The 21,583-nt window shown below is 42.1% G+C and overlaps 1 protein-coding gene across 1 annotated transcript; it reads left to right on the top strand.

Annotated features, from left to right (window-relative positions):
- Positions 1 to 301: 301 nt before the first annotated feature.
- On the top strand, positions 302 to 21,278 carry PSAP (prosaposin). Its single transcript, XM_083148600.1, has 14 exons — positions 302 to 453; positions 4,737 to 4,870; positions 5,632 to 5,706; positions 8,834 to 8,959; positions 9,174 to 9,362; positions 10,162 to 10,305; positions 10,490 to 10,546; positions 12,949 to 13,068; positions 14,041 to 14,136; positions 14,494 to 14,674; positions 16,725 to 16,882; positions 18,049 to 18,129; positions 18,221 to 18,325; positions 20,314 to 21,278. Exons 1-14 carry the CDS (start codon positions 414 to 416, stop codon positions 20,347 to 20,349), a joined length of 1,542 nt encoding a protein of 513 aa, XP_083004726.1. The 5' UTR covers positions 302 to 413; the 3' UTR covers positions 20,350 to 21,278.
- Positions 21,279 to 21,583: the final 305 nt, after the last annotated feature.

Raw genomic sequence — 21,583 nt, forward strand, 5'->3', positions numbered from 1 at the left:
ATCTGGAAAATACAGTATTATGCAATACTAGAAACCATGCAACCCTTGTGCCAGTGGAAAAATTTGGCCCTCTGATCACTGTAAAGTTACTTTTCGGAAAGCCTGCCACTTCAATGCGTGGCCTACCCCAGAGTTTGACTTCAAACATCACACCAGTGAAGGTGAATCACATGAATGCATGACTCTGGTCTGGTGGTGACGACGAAACTAGTACGAATAATGTTTTGCCAACATTAAACATGGCATCTACCAGACTTCCGGTTGTGCGGGCACGCCCCTTCCGCCAACCAGCTTTCTGCTGAGGAATTGTCAGCTGATGGGGGGGCGTGTCTGGGCGTGGCCGCGCCTTGTTATCAGGGGGACTCTGAAGCTCGCTTGCTCAGTCAGGTGATTGTGTGCCAACAGGAGTCGCCATGAAGCTTTTGGTTGCGGTGTCGTGCCTTCTTGCTGCTGGTAAGGGCTATATGGCGCAGCGCCACGTCCTTGTGTCCGCGCTCGGTCTAAAGAGAGGAGAGCTCCTCTCCGTAGCCGCTCAGCATGATCGAAGTGGCCTCATATATAACCAGCCGTGTCCTGTAATACTGGTCTCTGACCATTCCCTGGCTTGTCCCATACATCTGACTAGTACGTGTGTGTGTGTGGTACTCTCTCAGCATTCCCTGGCAGGAATTGTGCAGGCTGTATGGGCCCGGACTGGCATAGTACTGGTACTGCTGTGGGAACTACTCTTTCTGATATGTGCGGGCACAGGAAGCTTTGGTACGTGTTTTGCAAATAGGGTGGCACAGAACTGGCGGTGAATACTGCCCATGAATGAGCCTAGATGCTGGGTCACAGGCCTTCTCGTGTCAGCTGCGGTTTATGGAGGCTTCTTGTGTTGCGAAACATAAATACATTGTGTTTGCCCAGGCTTCCAGACTGTGGTGCTGTTTACTATATGTAATAAGCACCATCAGCCTATAGCTGTCTGGGGAACTGCAAATTAGCCTTAGTATGGCTGGATGTTTTGACTCATTGCAGCAAAGTATGTTTAGCTGGACTTTCATTATCTGCTGATCATATATGGCTATGAGTCAACACATTCCTTAAGCCATACTGTTGAGTAGGTGACCTCTGCCTGTAAACATGTAGGCAGCTCCTGTATGGGGGCATTGTAATAAACTGAATGTGTACAGTTGTTGTTGCACTGGTCTCTGGGAAATCCTATTGCTGCATAACTTTATTTAGCTGGCACTGCATGTGGAATTACCTACTTCTATGTGTGACCAGAGAAGTAACCAAATTGCAATTTATCTATTCACTAAGCCTAGCGAGAGTGCCAACCAGTATGTTTCTGACCACTTTATCTCTCTATGGCAGTGATTTTCAACCTTTTTACCTTGCGGCACACTAAATAAGATTTTAAAATTCCCAAGGCACACCATGAGATCCCCACAGGGCAAAACACATTGGCCCCCACAGGAAAAAAACAACCTATTGGCCCCCATATAAAAAACAAACACACTGGTAACAAAATAAAATACATTGGCCCTTTTACATGAAAAGTAGAGACCAGTTAAACTGGTTTGGGCATCTCTAGATCTGGGGGCACACTTGAGAACCGCTCAAGGCACACTAGTGTGCCACGGCACAGTGGTTGGAAAACGCTGCTCTAAGGCTTGGTGAATACTCTAGAGCAGGCATTCCCAACCACGGTCCTCAAGGCACACCAACCGTGCAGGTTTTAGTGCTATCCAGGCTTCAGCACAGATGGTTTAATCAGAATTCCTCAGATACTAATTGTCACCTGTGCTCAAGCCTGGATATCACTAAAACCTGCACTGTTGGTGTGCCTTGAGGACCGTGGTTGGGAATGCCTGCTCTATATGCAACTAAACTTACCACTACCCACCCATATAGGGTCTGCTCCTCCTACACCTGATGAGGTCTAAGTTTGGTGGAGATGTTGGCAGAGCTTGGATGTCTTTATGCAAATTACAGATTTGCATTGTGAATGATTGCCGCTTTAACAAAAAAATATCAGAGTACTGTTTGCATCCTGCACCTCCTGGCTTCCTTTCAAGCTTAACCTTGCCACTAGACCAGTGGTTCCTAAACTGTGGGGTTCCTTGGGTTGGTGGTCCAGGACCAGATAACTTAATGGTCATTTTGATAGCTGAAACCAGTGCTTTTGTCTGCTAACCATAAAATGTGGACAATCAGAAGTAAATCCCATCCATTACCACTTAAAAGAAACCCAAGGGTAACCAACTCCATTTACTACTACTTTAATTAAGAAACTCTTGGGCTAGGGGTGCCTTGAAAAAATCCTAATACTCTAGAGTGCCATGATTCAAAGTTTGGGAACCACTTCACTAGACTTACCCGTTATATCCTGCCTGAGGGTTGCTTTCATTTTACTGCAAGAGTCTTCATCATACAGATCTTCAAATGTGTGATCATGACCTATTTTCTGTACTAGATCGCATCTAATTCAAATTGCACGCTGTTATAGCGCATCGTGTATCGTTTGAACTAGATGCTATCTAGTACAGAACACATGCAGTACAAAACGTACCATGTGTGGGAACCATTACATTTCTGATCTGTAAATATATCCTTCTGTTGAAAGCTTTATATTGTACAGTGCTTTAGGCTGGGTAGACACTTGTCTTGATCTGTGGGCCTAATCAGAGGTTAGTGGTTCATGCAGCAGGCCAACCGTACACACAACCAGGTGAGTTGCTATGTCTAGTATCCGCTTTGCTGGCATGTTATAATCTATGAGCCGTTCATCTTCAAACCAAATATCACCTGTTTGATAAAACAGATCAGTCATCCAGCATGTACCCAGCATTAGTGAGTATGAACTCTCATTTCCAAGGTGCTGGGACATGGAGCATAGCTCTGCATGCCAACACCCAGAAGCCCCGCCCCATGTACTGATTGGCCCATGAGACATTCAGTCAAAGATAATGGATGACCATCGATAGCTTAAACTATCGATTGTTATCGATCATAGTTCATCCATCCCTATTTCTGGTTATCATAGGTGATGTCTATAGCAAAATTGCTACTGACATCACCCCTCTGCCTATTTGCTTTGTAAAAAGTCTTGTTTGGCCTGTTATGTTAACATGTCAGTTAGTCCTTAACTCAAACCCAAGAGCCCTTATGCACACTGACTTGTTGAAACATGGAGCACTTGGGATTTATCAGCGTTTCCCATCGTCTTAAGATGAAGTTATATAAATGCTGCATGATTTACCAAGCTGAAAGCAGAATTTTTAAACAAACCCTAAATGTTATCTGCTTAAAAGTTGTGGTTATGGTATTGAAGTACAATGAACAATTTAATATTTCAATACTGCAAATAGCTTATTATAACCTTGCTACACAAATATGGTTAATTACAATGTAAGACCGGTTTTCTCACTTCCTTGTTCAGTTGGAATTTTCCTCTACCTATGCATCTGCAGGTCACAAGATCTTGTGTAAGGCGTGATCTCACTACTGCTAAGTTTGTTTTCTGTCGAACACTCAAACAACCATCTAGGGTACTTGTGTAGTTTCACAGCGCCGTGCTACTTCCGGGTTCTGCGCTCCGCAAACTATCTAAAATAAAGCAACTTAACTCCATGCTAACATGGATAGTTCATACCCCCATAAATAAATAAACTTACTACTACCCCCACTATCCACATTGGCATGGAGTTGATTTTAGATAGCGTGGTGAGCCCGCAGCATGGGCGAGCGAAGCGAGACCCACAAGGGGACTCAGCCGTACGGCGCTGTGAAACTACACAAGTACCCAATCTAGTAGTGCTCATCTTTTCTCTAGTCTTTGATAATGTTTTATTGGCAAAATAGTTCTACCCACATAGACTGTAGAACATTTGCAACTATATATAGAAAAACTCCCCCCCCCCCCCCCCCCCCCCCCCCCCACATCAATCTTATTGTCTTAGCATTACTACTTAGCTGTTAACCTACTGATAACTGTGTTGGAAGATGTATAATGGGCTGTATGTGTCCTGTAACGCTACATATAACTTCTGGCATTGTAGGCTGAGGTTGGTTATGAGAAATGCTGGTTCTTACCACAGTTTTGCTTATGTTGGTGTCCCCCACACTTCATTTTCAGTCTAGTGGTATGAGTTATGCAAGATGTATTGTTACGTGTTCATATAATCCAAAAGACTGCTTCTGCAATGTATTTTCACTTTGAGCTGTGACCGTTTTAAGCCCACAAACTCTCCACCCCAGTCCCTATCTGCTCCTACCCCCAGTCTGTCTTCACAGCTTCTACTCTCCATATCCAGCAAGTTTGAAACCGATCAGTGTCTGCAGAAATTGCTTTCACTTTCTGTTATGAGATCTCTTGGCACACAAAGGGAGTCAAGTGGCCACTACTGGTCACTGGCAGTATTGCCCCCTGTAGTCGTGAGTAGTAGTTAGCCTTTTTTATATGTACCCACCTTTAGGGCTACATCAAGGCCATCCAAATATACAGAAACCTCTTCTTGTTTTTAAAAATGTGGCTAGTAATCCCCTAGAGTTGTTACTATTCTGAGTATTGTTACTATTTCTTTCAGTTACTTACAAACTTTTAGTTTATGACTGGTATTACATTCAGGTAGAGCAGGTGTTTGCCCACTAAGATCTATAGAAATGTATGTAATCCATGCAATGCCTACCTGGCTGTGTCACTTGTCAGATACTGCTAAATACAACGGTTCTATCTTCCCTCTCTACAGTTGCGGCAACTCCCTTGTTTGGGACAGAGCAATGTGCACATGGCCCCGGCGTCTGGTGTGTGAATATCCGCACTGCAGCTCAGTGTGGTGCAGTGAAACACTGCCAGCAAACCATTTGGAACAAACCTGTGATGGTATGTAATAACTTAGTAGTGGTTCTCGGGAAGTTGTATTCTCATGTATGTGCCCATGGGATATAGTCACTAGGTCTGACATGAATTGGGTCAACTTGGCTTAGGTCGACATCTGAGAGGTTGACATGGGTAAGGCTAACCCAAGCATTAGTTGGACAATAGCAAGCTTGACTGTCAAAAGGTCTACATGAGTTTTTCCATAATTTTTTTTTTTTGTTTTGAGCTGACCGTTGGTATATTCTGCCCTACCATCCGCTACAGCATGGAGGAAGAATAAACTAGTCTGTCATGCGCAGGCACTTTGTCAATGTCAACATTTGGGACACAAACATGAAAAACTCATCTACCTTGATTGTTGACCTTCCCATTGTCAATCGTATGCTTGTGTTGACTTCCCATCCTTTAGACCTTCAGTGGTCGACCCAATGCCTATACTTGTGCACATTTGAGGCTTTGGCCGTGGTGTGCTAGCCTTAAACAGCTTGAAGCATTAGTGTAAAGGTGAGACCAATATTTAAGATGCTAAACAAACAGCAGGTACAATGTTACAAACATAATACAGGAACTAATTGCTAATAGTGGTGCATCTGTCTGTAAGGCTCATTCCCCAGGATGAAGTATAGCTCACACTGCCAGTCACTAGTAGTCTGACTGGTTGCATGTGATGGTACCCAGTGATTCTGACTCCAGTATAGTTGTTCTTCTTAACAATGAGGCACAAGAGGCCATTACTAGCAGAACATTTTGCTTTGTTTTTTCAGGATGCTCCTCCTTGTGCGATCTGTAAGGAGGTGGTTACTGTGGTGAGGAATCTTGTGAGTGACAACGCTACGCAGGTATGTAAAAGCTACGGTGGGTAATTCCATTAAACGTATTTGTAGAAGTGGTAGCAAGTCTCATTGTGCACTCTCCAGTGTGTCCAGAACCTTGGCTTCCCCTAAAAATATTTTATAATTCATGGGTAGGAACAGGAAGATGTTCCTGATCTAAATAGATGCATAGGCAATTGCATGCTCTTTATTGATCCCAGTTCTCATTGCAAGGCAAATTCCCAGGTGAATAAGTTCTACCTGGTAATTTGCCGTTTTAACGCAGGTTTTTATGCAGTGGGAACGGGTCAACACGTGTCTGCATACCCGTATCTCAAACACTGGTAAAAAGAAGGGTTTTACCCATGTATGAGATCTGGGTATGTGACTCGTTCACACGGCAATAAAAAAAACCTGTGTTAAAAGGCAAGTTTCCGGGTCTACATGCTAGAGAACACTGGCCATGACAGATCGCACAGCACACATCACTGTGCGGAGCTGTGAGCTGAGCAATCTAGCATTGCTTAGATCACTTGCCAAAATATCTGTGTAGGCCTCTTATATCTATTCTGAAGCATTGTCCTTCACTGGAGGGAAAGATGGGTTACCACAGAAGGGGTATAATGTGAAATTCTAAAATATCTGGACAACTTGGCACAAACCTAGCACCAAATATAATAGACCTCATGAGAGTGTTATACTTAGACTGTATGAGGTGATATTTTTAGGGGAATGAAGAGCTCCAGGTAACTATAATTACCTAGTAATTAAGGCTGAAAAAATACATTGGTCCATCGAGTACAACCTATTTGAATAAAACATGGCAGCTTCTACAAGGCATGTGTAGCTTTCCCTAGGAAGGAGCCAGCCACTTATATATTGAGACGGCCCTGGTAAGCCTGTCCCTCTCTGCTATCTGGAAGCATCTGCCACACAGCACAAATTTTGCACATAGTCTGGTAGGAAGGGTAATATCAGATATTAGAATGGGAGATGGGGGAAGCCCTTGAATGTGATAAAGTTTAGGGAACTACCCTTGTAATTGGTGCAAATCATCCCAAAAATAAGGGTATCTGATCCCTGGTCGACAGTGACTAGGTTGACTCCTAAGAATGGTCAACAATGAGACAAGGTCAACGCTCAAAAGGTCTACATGACTAGACCAACAGACATGGTTCATAACTTACTACCCAAGTAGGCATAGTGAGAATATAATGTGCTGAGTGCAGAGAGGCACTGTGCCTAAAGCATGGAAAGCCATGCGAGGGGACGTGGTAAGCTTTTACAGTGCCCATATCGACAGATCCCAAAACCATGAAACTTTGTCGCCCACGTCTCTAGGCATTTACAGTTTGAGTGGGGAAACCATTAAGCAGAAACTTGCATAATACTGCTGTCTACAGTTCCAAGGGGTGTAAGTTCTTTATGTATATTAATGTTGTACCCAGATTGGGTAACATGGCATGCACATAGGAGTTGGACAGGAAAACTTTCAAATATATCAAGGGTTTTAACAAGCAGTAGCGCACGCAGGGGGGGTTTCCGAGTACCCAGAAACCCCCCAAGGAGTCTAAGGACTCTTGGATGAAAGCTGAGGGTCCCCTCTTTCCATGAGTACAAGAATTTTTAAAATCGGACCTTGGGAACTGGAGATATCTGACTTCAAAGCAGTGGTCCCCATCCAAGCCTGTTAATTGCTCTTCCTAGTCAGATATTTCAGGTTCTGTCTGACGTAGAGTTTTTCTGAGGGTATATTCCAAAAGCTGGGACTCTCCCCCTTTGAAGGACACTAGAAGCTTGTCTCTACTGTTCCCAGAACCAGAGATATCAGCCTTCCAGCAGCTGGTTACTGCTCCAGCTCCACACACCTGGTATGTAGTTTTATATACTCATTGGCAGATTGCTCTGCCTCCTGAACTGTGATCCCCTAGTCCCCAGTACCATTTGGTAGGTGGGATTCTCTAGTTTTATCTAATAAAACTAATCTAATAAATCTATTTGCGGGAACTGGAGATATCTGCAGTCAAGCAAGCTGTCCTCTCACCAGAAAATAATGAATAATAAGCCCACTCCACTATACACCCCTCCTCTGCGTATTAAACATCCTCTACCACCCTGGAAGTTATGTATCAGGGCCCCTTCATTCAGCCCAATGCCCCCTTCTCCCACCTAATCTCCCACCATCTGTGCAGTAAAGGGGTAATTAGTGGAAATTACTGATCCAGGCCCTACATGCTGAGCGGTTGATATAATACCTCCTACCACCCGCGGGACATCAAAGCATATACTGGGTCACCTAAGTGTCCATCTCTGTGCTTTGCTCCGCCCCTCTGGAAACCCCCTTCTGAAAATCCTGCGTTTGCCCCTGCAAGGTACAGGTGGGAGACATTCTTCACAGGAAGAGGAGCAGCAGAACACGAGGACATGCACTAAAACTAGATGGAGGAAGATTCAGGGGAAATGTGAGGAAGAATTACTTCACAGAAAGAGTAGTAGATAAGTGGAATAGCCTCCCATCAGAGGTGGTAGAGGCAAATACAGTAGTACAATTTAAACATGCTTGGGATAGGCATATTGATATCCTTACAAAAAAATAAGGATCAAATAGTTTGAGGTAACATGTTTAAAAAAGGGGCAGACTAGATGGGCCAAGTGTTCTTATCTGCCATCAAATTCTATGTTTCTATATAACAATAACATGTCTTCTGTGAATGGTTGAGCTCTGCTATACCAATATGTATATTAATTTAAAGGTCTGTAGGCCTCTCAAAGCTGTAGCCAGCATTTCCAGTGCAATTGCAAACAATAGGGCTGACATGGGACCTCTCTCCTGCATGCCTCATTGCACAGTACAGGAAGAGTAAAGATATCCATTGCTGGAAACCTAAGTTAGCGGAGAGAGAAATGCAAAGCCTGCAATACATAGACAAGTGTGAGGGGAAGCCAAATCCTACAAATGTAGAGTAGAGCAAAGTGCTCTTAAGAGGTACTTTACAGGCATGTCTGAACGTTTCCACTCAAATAAAACACCAAATGTCAAGAGCCCACTCCATTCATACATCTCGTCTGTAGATTCCCAGAGTGCGCTGACACTGCAGCCTGGGCAGGTGACTCACCATTATGGAAACTAGTAATATGCATTTTTCTGTTTCAGAGTGAGATCCTGTCTTACTTAAATAAGGCCTGTGAATTTATTCCTGATGAAGCCTTAGCATCTGAATGCAAGCAGCTAGTGGATCAGTACTACCCGCTCGTCCTGAACATCATTGTGGAAGAACTGGTATGTTAATATTTCTTTTTTGCTGTGGACGTCTGTTAAGGGGGTCATGCAAAGTTCTTGCAGTTGTCCTGTGGTGTTTTTTGTTTTTGTCCCATTGCTTATGTGCAATTGGAGATCTACCTGGAAGGTGGTGACATCTGTGTAGCCTCACTGCATTTTGGTGTTTTCCACTTATGTTGAATTTACTATTAATAAAATCAACTTTGTCTTTAAGAATCCAGATGTGGCCTGTGCTGCCATAGGCCTGTGCAAGTCTCTTCAGCAACACCTGGCTGGCATCAAACCTAAACAACTCCTATCTAATGAGATTCCAGAGGAGGACTTGCCCAAGATGGTTTACCCTTTTCTGGCGAATGTTCCACTCCTCCTTTTCCCCCAGGATAAGACCACTCCAGAACCCAAGGTGCTAAAATTGCTTCTAACTTTTTTTTTTTTTTTTTTCTTTCTTCTATCCCTCTTAATCTTCTATGTGACCTTACATGATGAGGGATATTGTAGCTTTATGACTGGAGACCTGTGTTGGGGCACTGAAAAGGAGATAATTAGGTGTATGGGTATTGATAAGCCTTCTTTTGATGAATACTTGTGTGGGATGGCTATAAACCCCAAACTTCCCATACCTTTTTTAGGGGACTGTAATTTCTATTAAAAGATATGGCTGGCATGTTTTAACCATTTGAGAGTTAAGAATATCCACTAAAAATGCCAGTATTTCTCATAAATTCAAATTGCGTTAATTGTTTTTATATATTGGTAAACCTTACAGGTCGATGAATACAAATGTTTGCTTGGCAATTTTGACATTCACTTGACACTCAAAGGGTTAATATATTTGTGGACTTGGTTACTGCAGTTATTGTGTAACCTGCATCTGATGGTGTGTATGTTAATTACTGTTGAAACCAATGTAACATAGATCTAGCCATGTTCGTGTTTTGGAGTTAACAAATGCAGATTTCTGTTGCTCAAAGGAATTACCGTTGCAAACCGTGTATATATATATATATATATATATATATAAAAATTTTTTTTTTTTTAAACAAATGCCTTTAATACACAACATAGTTGTGGTATGGATATGAAGGTGGCTTAAAACCTGGTTAAAGCACACTACTTGAAGACCATAAAGTTGTCAGTGGAGTGGCTATCATTAAATAGCAATGCTACTGGTTACAAGCTGACTTTGTTTTTGTTTTTTATAGGAAAATGGTGATGTCTGCAAAGACTGTCTTCAGCTCGTAACAGATATACAAGAATCTCTCAAAGGCAACTCTTCTTTCTGCAAGATGCTGATTGATAATGCACTGAGACAATGTGATCAGCTCGGCGGTGTCCTATCTGAAGAGGTATGTTCATGCTGCATTGGTGCTTTAGTAGGGTGGAGGATAATTATGCCATTTCTGCTTTGGTATAAGGCTTCCTAATGTGGATTTTTATCTAAGATTGTGTTGTGGGCTTCAGGCTGTAAATGTACAGACAATATCAAATATGATGTGTTAAGACAGTGATTTTTATATTTTATTTCTTTAGTGCAAGAATTATATCAATCAGTATGCTGATATTGCCATCCAATTGGTGCTACAAGTGGTAAGCTGGCATTCACTATTTGCTTTGTGGTAATGGTATACTATGTCTTTTGGTAAAGGTCTCCCTTACTCTAGAATTTGAAGAGCTGACTGACATGAGCAAGGTAGGCCCGCTAGCTAACAAGGTTACTTCTACCAATGTCAGTGCTTTCTAGATACTGGATTTTTGGCAAAAAAAAATAAAAATTGCATTGTCTTGAACCTGGTGTCAGGTCTTATTGTGTGTACACACTGAGAGCCCTGGCGTTGATTCTATTTGGCCTATTCTATATCTCTTCTGCCTTTCGCTTTTTCACTTTTTGACATTAGATTTATACTATACTATATGCTTATACTTATACTATGTCCGTGGTGTCAAACACATGGCCCTCCAGCTGTTGTGGCACTAAACATCCCAGCATGCCTTGCCACATATTTTATATAATGGATTGCTGAAACTGTGGCAGAGCATGCTGGGACATGTAGTTCCACAACAGCTGGAGGGCCATGAGTTTGAGACCACTGTACTATGTAGTCTTGCCTGCCAAGTCTACTTTTCTGTTCAGTTTACACTACATTGGAGCATGCATTGATCTCATGTAACTTTGAAACTGATTAAAATATGTATCTGACTTCTCCTCCTTTCTGTTCCTTTTGTTTCTGTAACTGATCAGGATGAGGTATGTTCAATGCTTGGTAGTATCCTGATATGTTTAAATTGGGTTTGTGTTGCTAATTAAAACATCTAACATTTATTAACTCAAGCATATTTTATACACCAAGTGGTTGGTTAAAGTCATCCTGCAGGTTTCTAGAAAAATTCCTATAGTTCTGTATGTGGTCACCTGGATTGATCTGTTGCCTTTTTGCCAGCACACATATCATCAATTACAGTAGTGTAGCTATTTAATTCTCTCTCCTACATGTAGGGCAGACATGGGGAATTTTTGTCCCTCCAGCTGTTTACACATTATTAAGTTTCTTATAGTGCAGCATATTCCTTTGAGCTTTACAAAAGGATACAGTGATACAACAGGGTATTTACAGACAGTCAAAAGGTAGGAGGGCCCTGCTCGCAAGCTTACAATCTATGGAAATCGGTATTGATACATAAGGATAGATACTGTATTCTTTATTGCATTGATTCCACCAGAATGCAAGGTTCTGGAATTTCATAAGCTTGCCATGCAACAGTTTTAGTAACTCAAAACTGCAGCAGTGCTGGGATGTGTAGTTTAACAGCTGGAGGGCCAAAGGCTCCCCATTCCTGTTCATGGGGTGTAATGGAAGGCTTGCAGTGATACCAGATATGGAATGTTGCATCATGCAGGGGTGTCACTAATAGCTGTGACACTTTTTTGTTTCAGTGGATTTAATGTGTGCACATGTTACACCATTGCATTTAGCCTTGAAAAGGGAAAATGAGGGCAGAAGAGGCTGTAGCCAAGTGCTGCACCCATGGCCAACAAGACTCCTACCGCCCTGTATTAGGGAGGGGGGTGTATACCAAATAAAGCCCACTCCGGTATTATAGGAATATAATGAATAAAGTTGTCTGTGGCATACTTGATGAACTGAAGCCAAAAACCAGATTATTGGGCATGCCCAAAGGCAATGGTAAAAATCTGCAGATTGAGTGCTGCATTTAGAACGGTTAGTTACAGGATTCCCCTATCAAGAATCTTGTGGGGGGGCCAAGTAAGCCCGGTGTCTTGGATTTTAAGAACATGGCAGTATAAGAACACTAAGGTAGTGTTGTACAGGCCCTAACATGGGAGCAAAGCAAATACTCTTCTGATGGGTTAGGATATCGAGAAAGCAAAATTGGAAAAATTTGGAGTTGTCTGGTATAAATAGTTGATAGCTCTACCTGTTGGGGATAGAGTTTATAACACATTATCTACTGGGTTATCCCAGTCTGAATTTGAGAGATCTAATAACTGAACTAGCATAATGTTGAGCCTGTAAAACTGAGAGGTCAAGCCTCTATGGGGGGGGGGTCTGGTGTTTGCTTACTTGAATTTGAGAGGCCTCCTAATATTTGGCGTTCAAGGTAGATCAAGATAAATGGTTATTATTTTTTTTAAAGGTTGTAACTAAAACAGATTAAAGATAACTGTACTAAATTATATTAACCCTGCTTTGGTCATGTTTAACAATCATAGCACCTGACAGTGATGGATAATACACTAGATATGTTGTGGTCCATGTAATATAATATTGCTATCGAACATTAAATTGACAATGTTAAATGTTACTGACTGTCTTGCATTGTCTGGCCACACCATTATGCAGATTAATTTCCAGCTGTTTATTGGTTAAACTCTCCCTGGGCCAGGCAGATGCAATATTAACACCTTCCTACAGTAAACTGCATAGTGATGCCAATGTAATGAATTGCTGATTTTATTTTCCACTGCCCAGTCCGCACAGCAGATATGTAATGAAGTAGGTTTGTGTGCCCAGAAGAAGAGCACACCTCTACTGAAGATCACCCCAGCCAAGCTTCTTGTCCCAGCCATGAAGTTACAGCCCGCTGTTAAGGTAAGCGATATCCTGCAAATGGGCTGCCATTAAGAGCTTTCTGCTGAACTGATTTTTAGTGATTAGAATACAGCCTCATCTAGACCTCAGTCTATTTTACTCTGGGACCCCATCAGACAATAAAAATTACGGGACCCCATCAAGTTACTGCAGAAGGTCATCACATGTGTGGTGAACAGACAGCACATGCATGGCAGCATTGTGGAGTCTAGACAAACAGATTTTTCAGACTCCTTGAATCACTGACTGAGATTTGAAGTCATCAGCCTTATGGTCAGCAACACTGAGTCGTGAACTTATGCTGAGAAGGTCAGGACCCAGTTCGAGAACTGCTGATCTAGACTTAAGGTGCCCATACACTAGTAAGATTTATCTTCAGATCTTGCTGGTTGGAACAAAAAAATGGTTATTGACTGACAGTGTCCGTTTTCCAGCATTTCCAAACAAATGGTCAACTGTCATGTGATCTCATCCATAACCATGTTTTTGTTCCAACCAGCCAGATCTGAAGATAAATCTGTGTATGGCCACCTTAAGAGTAGTTGGACCTTGGGTGGCTGGAGACTATTTACTCTAAGTGAGATCTTATTAGAGTAACGGCAATGAGTGATATTAAAAATAGTTGTTTGGTTAATTTTGTTCACTCGCTGTGCTTCTCGTGTTCTTAAAAGTGCAATTTGAGCTTGTACTGCCTTTCTTGTGCCAACTGCAAGTGGAGAGTGCAGGGCTTGCTCACTACTGCTAATATTGGACAGGCAAAGGTTGCATAATGGTCTTCTGCATGGGTCTTCAAACTGTGGCCCTCCAGATGTTGTGGAACTACATGTCCCAGCATGCCCTGACAGTTTTGGCATGCTCTTATAGGAAACAATGTGGCAATGCATGCTGGGACATGTAGTTTCACAACATCTGGAGGGCTGCAGTTTGAAGACCCATGGTCTTCTGATTGTTAATGGACAACTTGCTTTTCAGGTCTCTGAGCATCCTGTGGCAGTTGGCCCCATGTGTGAAGCTTGTCAGCTGATGGTACAGGAGCTTGAAACCCTCTTGGACAATAACCGAACACGGGTATGTATTTCGTTTTTGGAACCTTTTGTGTACATTAGAAGTCTTTTTCTAGTTATTTTACTAAGACCATTCTGGGGGGGGGGGGGGGGGGGCAGTTGCACTAAGCTTCAAAAGTGGCTGGTTGTCTTTCAATCTCCATTTTATCAATCAGCTCCTACCTGACCTATTTCAAACTAGGCCTGTGGCATGGTAGGTAGGTGCTGATTGGTTGTTTTTCACTCAACTTTATCACCTTTTGAAGCTTAGTGCATAAGGCACTCAGTTGGCTGGTAACATTACCAGATATGTAAATGCTTGCCCACAAGATGCAGTTTATACAGACACTATTTTTGTGTTCTGATTTTTTCCCTTTTACAGGAAAACATAAAAGAAGCTCTTAAAAAGGTCTGCAGCTTGCTTCCTTCCAGATATGTGGAGCAGTGTGACGATATAATAGAAATCTACTATGATACCATAATTCAGTTGTTGGAGAGTGAAATCAGTCCCAAACAGATCTGTGCGACAATTGGATTATGCAGTGTTAGACCGCATCGTGTTGGTGAGAAACCTTTTATTTCTGTCTGCAAACTTAAAGGGTGAAGTAGCTGCTAGCAAATGCTTCAGGGTTGCAGTGATTGTGCAAAAAGGGTTAACAGCTTTAATGCTGCCGTGTGCAAAATTGACTCAATCAACCTATACCATACCGGCATAACGTAAGGTGTGCAAATTAATCAAGTCTCGGTTGAATGCTGTCAACTGTGCAATTCTGACCCAACTCCGATTTTTTTTTTTTTTCTTTTTTTTTTTTATGACTATATAGTCCATCATATAGTCAGAATCGCAGTGTCCACAGCATTACAAGCAATAACAGCATGGGCTTCCACATTGTACCCTTGTCCTTTTCTGCTGCTGAAACCTGGCTTTTCTAGAACTGTATGTGCAGAAGTACTGACCAACCTTTCTATAGAATTAACATTGTTTAGCTTTGGCCTAGTGAAAACCTACTGCTGTAAGACAATGCTGTACCTCAGGGATGGGGAACCTTTTTTTGGGCCATTTGTATGGTGGGGGGGGGGGGGGATCCTTTGGGGGTCATATGTAAAAAAATGTCTCTTACAAATTGTCCTGCTGCAGCTGTCCACGCTCTGGCGGCTGCTGCTAAATAGGACTAACAGTCTCCGGCTGCTGTTGACCTCTCAAGAATTCCCCTGTACTTAACTCCTGGCAAAGTCGGTGGGCAGGACACTCAGACCAGCTACGGGGGCTGCATATGGCCCCTGGGCCTGAGGTTCCCCACCGCTGCTGTACATGCTATGGCTCAGCCTTCCTTTCCAGGAACTCATTGTTCAGAGCACTTAGTTTGTTGCTTTTAAAACCCAATATGGTCTCAAAGGCTGTTTGGTGTGCTAACGAATAATAACTTGGTAATGAAGCTGTTCATAGAATTTTTTTCTCTTCATTAAACTTGAAAAATGAAAATCTAATATCTTGGAAACTGGTTCAAAACAGGGACTGGTCTTAATAATGGAACAGACCAGGCTCAATTGCATCTCAACGCAGTAACATGCTCCATTTTTACAAATACAAAGCATGATTGACTTGTAGAAGACTAAAGATGTTCATGAAGCCGATTTGCTTAAAGTGGATTCAGCACAGGAGGGACATTTGATCCACCCTAGTGCCTTTCAGTTTTGTTTGCTGCATGGAAGGGGAACGGAACTGTTTGGTCCATGCAATTAGTCTGGTTAGTAGTCATGTGATGAGGAATAATGCCACAAGCATTATACACCAGTGAGCATGCTCATGTACAGGAAGTTAATTTAGAAAGGGGACATTACAGGGTTCCTCATTAGGTGCCATGCAAAATTCTGTGGGGGGGGGGACACTAGTTATCTCTTGCAGCAATACCTATTTGTGGCAAATTAACTGTGCACAGATCTGAAAGATTTGCTCTACTACAAACATCCAGGATCTATAAGATTACTGCTGACCATATATGTGGCTGCTGTCACTCCACACATTTAATGGTGGCCCAATTAAATCTGGTTGTCTTGCATTCCAGCATCTAAGATTTGTGTGGGCATCTGACATGTCCTAGAGGGCAGCCGTATTAAAGTGCAAGGGAAGTTTAACACCTTAGCCTTTTTACTAGGGACCAAATGTAAAGAGGGAAGTACAAACTTTTTATGTTCTAAAAGCAATTTGTAGCCTACGTACCAGATTTTATTAGAAAATGCACATTTATTACATGCAAACTATTTTTGTGTGCGTTTACACACCCATTATACAATATTAAGAAACTTAAGTCTGTCCCCCAAAAAGTGGTTTACTTTGTTTTTTGCCTACTTGCAAACAAAAAGCTTTAACTGAGTACTTCTAAAAATGAGTTCAAAGGAAAAATTTTGTCTGGCTTGTGCCTGTCAAACCAAAGTATGGGGCCTTAAGCCCAGGGTAGGACCACTAACTATACATACAAAGGGATGATCACCTCAATTCAAACCTTTCTTTCCTTAGGGACCACTTGTAGGCTATTTTTAGGCAGTAATGTATATTCAGAATTGTGATCCATTCATGAGAATCGAGCTAAATGTAGTTTGTTTTTATCTTAGTGGCACTCGGCCCTGTGCAGTCTGGTCAGTACTGCCAAGTCTGCAAGACGATGATACGTTATCTGGATACAATTTTGCAGAAAAATGCTACTGAAACAAGGATAAAGAATGCTTTAGGAATAGTTTGCAACTTCTTGCCGGATGACATGGTAGATGAGGTATGCATTGATTCAGTTTGTCTGCCATTCATTTAATCTTCCACTTTCAGTCAGTAAAATAAAAATTCCCTTCCACTAACTCGCATATTGTCTTATGGGGAACTGAATGTTCTTTCACACTTATACCACTTTCACATCGCAGACCCGTTTTAAAAACCGGTATTTTAAACCGGTAATTAAAACGGGTCAGAGCCTTAAATAGTGGCCAGATTAACGTTTTAAATGCAGGTTCAGTGTCATTACACATTGCAGTTGAAACGTTTCATTCTGAACACGTTTCAATGCAGAGTGTAATGCACTGATCAGCGCCATCCCCGGTGCTCGTCCGTGCGGCGCGGAGGTACCTGTTAAGGGAGAGCCTGGAGGTCCCTGCGCCTGCGGCGCTGAGTATGATGCTGCCGGGGTCCCTGCAGTGAAGTGGAAATAACGCGCTATCTCCAGCGGAGATAGCGCGTTATTTCCACTTCACTGCAGGGACCCCGGCAGCATCATACTAGGCGGCGCAGGTACCTCCGCGCCGCACGGACCCCCCTGCCAGCTCCCGGGGAGGTCTTTTAACGGGAGACATCAGAAGCAGCAGCGGGAATATGGCCTGAACACGGGGGAGACATAAGCTGCCAACAGGGTATGACACAGCTGCCAACATGAGTATGACACAAGGTGACACCTGGTGCTAGTCCCGGGGAGGTCTTTTAACGGGGGGGGGGGCAGCTGCAAAATTGTCCGGGGGGGGGGGGGGGGCGCTATCAGTGCTTGTGCTTGTGTTGTTTGCCTGAAATACCGTTTCAGACAAACTGCACACATTCACATTGCACAAAAAACGGCAAGGAACCGTGTAGGACTCTGCTTTTTACACGGTTCGAAATGCCAGTTAACTTAAAACGGTAAATTGCCTGTGGTGCATTCACAGTGCACCCTTAAACGTTTTAAAAAGGGAAAAAAACGGCAATATACCGTTTTAAAAGTGCGATGTGAAAGGGGTATTAGTTGCTATGGGTCAGAGGGAAAATGCTTTGCTTTACCTTTCTAAAAAGCAAGCTAGTGTAAACTGGTTTATTAGCATTTCATTCTGTTTACCCTCAATTAAATGTGTATGTGCTGTCATTTGTTGTGAATGAGTGATCACTGTGTCCAAAAACTGATACATGTCTTCATTGTATTGCTAGTGTAATGAACTGGTTTCACAGTATGAGCCGCTGATTATCCAATTGGTTCTGCAAGCACTGGACCCAAGCTTTGTCTGCACAGTAAGTGATGCACTACATACAGAAACACATACCAAAATCCTACACCGTATTGATTAACTATTAAAATGATTATTTCTTCATTCCAAAACAGAAATTGGACTTGTGTCCTAATAAGAAACCACTTTTGGGAGGTGAAAAATGCATGTGGGGCCCAAGTTACTGGTGCAAGGACTTGGAGACTGCAGCACATTGCAATGTAAGTCCAAACTACTAAGCAAGCAAATAATTCTTAACCTTTTGAGTGTCCTTCTCTGACATGTTCAAAATATCTTCTAAAAATGCCAGCGTCACTCATATTTTGTTATATAAATAAAAAAAAAAAGGTTTACTAAAACAATTGCTAGAAGGTACACATTGCAGGCCATTATGATTATTTTTTTACACCTATTTCCACAAATTCACATGGCACTCAAAGGGTTGTAGTGGAAATCTGCCGCTATCGGTTCTAGCAGAATTAGAACACCAAACCTGTCCTTGGGTTCTCTAATGTGTCTATAAATTATAATATAAGATGATGGCCAAAATGGTGTTAGTGTGGTGCAGCACTCCTGGTGACTCAATCAAATTTACTACAGCATTAAGAAGGCTGAATTGCCAGGCCCCCCACCACCACCACCCTTTCTCAGAGGTCCTTAGGGATGCCAATCCTCGGGCATTTGTTAAATGCTCAATCCTGGGATTGGCATCCCCTAAATAAAAAAAAAACCTGCCACTTATCAGGGTTAATTGGATACCAGCCATAATGCTGCATATGGGGAGGGGTAGCCACTAATAATTTCCTTAGACTAAATGTTCTAGCCATTTGTCAGATTTTTTTTTTTTTTTTTTTTTTTTGCAGCTATGGTTGTGGAATAGGTGATGGTTTTGCTTAACTTTAATTTCTAGCTTCTACTTCCATAGGTAGATCTACAGACTGACAAATGTTTGTCCCCTTCCATTAAACAAAACCTTTTCCTTTTGAGACAAAGGGAAACCAAACTATTCAGCACTCATCATAGATATGTATCTAGTATAAAGCATTAAAGGCAAAGCAATTCCAGAAGAGCTCAGTGACACTTCTGTACCTGTCAGCAGGTAGTTTGGTCCATTATTCCTTAGCATACTGCTCCAGCTGTATCTGGTTAGATGGGTGCTTTCTGCAGATTGAATATTTCAGCACTTTCCATAGATGTCAAGCAGCCCATACACGCTGCGATGCCGGGCTGTGCAATAATTTCTAGCTTCTACTTCCATAGGTAGATCTACAGACTGACAAATGTTTGTCCCCTTCCATTAAACAAAACCTTTTCCTCTTGAGACAAAGGGAAACCAAACTATTCAGCACTCATCATAGATATGTATCTAGTATAAAGCATTAAAGGCAAAGCAATTCCAGAAGAGCTCAGTGACACTTCTGTACCTGTCAGCAGGTAGTTTGGTCCATTATTCCTTAGCATACTGCTCCAGCTGTATCTGGTTAGATGGGTGCTTTCTGCAGATTGAATATTTCAGCACTTTCCATAGATGTCAAGCAGCCCATACACGCTGCGATGCCGGGCTGTGCGTTCTGTGCTTTGAGGTGTGCGCTCCCGCGGCACCTCATCGCACAGTACAAAAAGGATGTGCTTGCACATACTTTGGTTCTCATCACATCGCATTGCAATGTGATGTGATCCGTGCTATTTAAGCCCACAATGCACACCTGTATCGGGGCGTGTATAGGCAGCTACAGAGGCCAATGTTTGAGCTTATGTAGCTGTGCATTTTGGGTCCTCATCCTGTTGGAACCATGGCCTGTGACAGACCTTTGCTTCCCGACACTGTTTTGCACCACAGTTTTCGAGGTTTCATTGTGCCTTGCACAGATTCAAGGCACTTTTTGATAGCAAAATAGTCTCTAAACAGAATGGCTTTTTTAAACAGAATGGCTTTTTAATAGTAGATATATTTTTATTTGACTGCTTTAACTTTGTCCCATAAGCACTATGTTCATATGAACATGTCCTTTCGTCAGAGTCCCAGCTGTAGCCTTTGGGGAAAGTCACACTAGTGCTGTCAATGGTTTTGTCAAATGCCACTTGGCTTTTTTTGGTGGTTGATGTCGGTGTGAAGTGGAATCTGTAAATTGTGATCTAATGCTTGTGTTAGGCCTTTTGTGTTTCATGAGTGAACACCTATAATGGACTGACATTTGCTTTTTCACAGGCTATTGAACACTGCAAGCATCATGTTTGGAACTAGAGGCGCCTGTTCATGTGAAGAGTAACAGACTGGATAGAATAAGCCCCTTTAAGCCTCCTCATCTGCTAACCTACTAAGACAGTTTATGATGTATGGAGTAATTTGCTGTATATACTTGTTCTGTAGAGATAAACACTTGTAGGAAATTTTTTAAATGTTTCTTTAAAACCTTTTCAAGCTTAATTGCAGTATAATTGATTTACTGTTCACAATGGCAAGGTCAGATCAAATCAATTATTTTTAGAGCTAGGTATCTGTGAATGTTTCTTTAATATAGATAAACTCCAGTACATATTTTACCTCTAAATACCTAGACCCAACTTAAGCAACTAACTTAGATTTTGAGTAAGTTGAATAATGACCTATACTTTTCTGGATCTACGCGCAGAAGTCTAGGATGTCTTTAGGAGGAAACTGAGATGAGACATTGTCTAGCAAACACTGGTTTCTAGTAATGTAAGGGTGGGGGGTTTTCACTTGTCTTAATCCAGCTGTCAAGCACCATGCTAAGTGCATGTATAAAGTTGGGTTACTATTTAAGTAGTGATCCTGTTGCATTGTGGGTGGAGTAGAAGGCCTTTTTATAAACTGATTTGATGTGACTTTCAAAGTTGACCCAGCCTCATTTTGAAAATGTCTGATCTATTAGCTGATGTTTTAAAGACTGGAATGGCAGAAATGTATCTAGACATTGATGTCTTAGCCCAGTGTTTCTCATCCCAAGTAACCCCCTGCTCCCTCCAAGAGTTCAGGTTTTCCAGGTTTCCTTGAGGAATCAAATTACATAAGCTCCTGCATAGAGAAAATTGGAAAATGAGCAATTTGTGGCCCTGAGGACAGTTTGAGAACCACTGGTTTAGCCTCTGGAGTGACTGGTATTTGTTTGCACTAATGTTACTGTAAATGACAATAAAAATCTATCCAAATGACTGTCTGCTTTATAGGGGGGTGGCAACAATCATGGTGAATACTCTAAACTTTAGTGCAATGAATAAAAAAAAGTTATACCATACATAGCCAGTTGGACATTTAGGGGCAGATGTATTAAGCCTTAACAAGAGATAAATGCAGGGGTGATAAAGAGATTAAATGTCCAGCCAATCAGCTGCTAACTGACTTTTTTCAAACACTGCCTGTAACATGGCAGTAAGGAGCTGATTGGCTGGACATTTATCTCTTTATAACCCTTGCATTTATCTTTTTAAGGGTTAATACATCTGCCCCAGTATCAACT

Source organism: Crinia signifera, chromosome 6 (genome assembly GCF_055691185.1).
Source record: "Crinia signifera chromosome 6, ASM5569118v1, whole genome shotgun sequence".
NCBI classification, from domain to species: domain Eukaryota; kingdom Metazoa; phylum Chordata; class Amphibia; order Anura; family Myobatrachidae; genus Crinia; species Crinia signifera.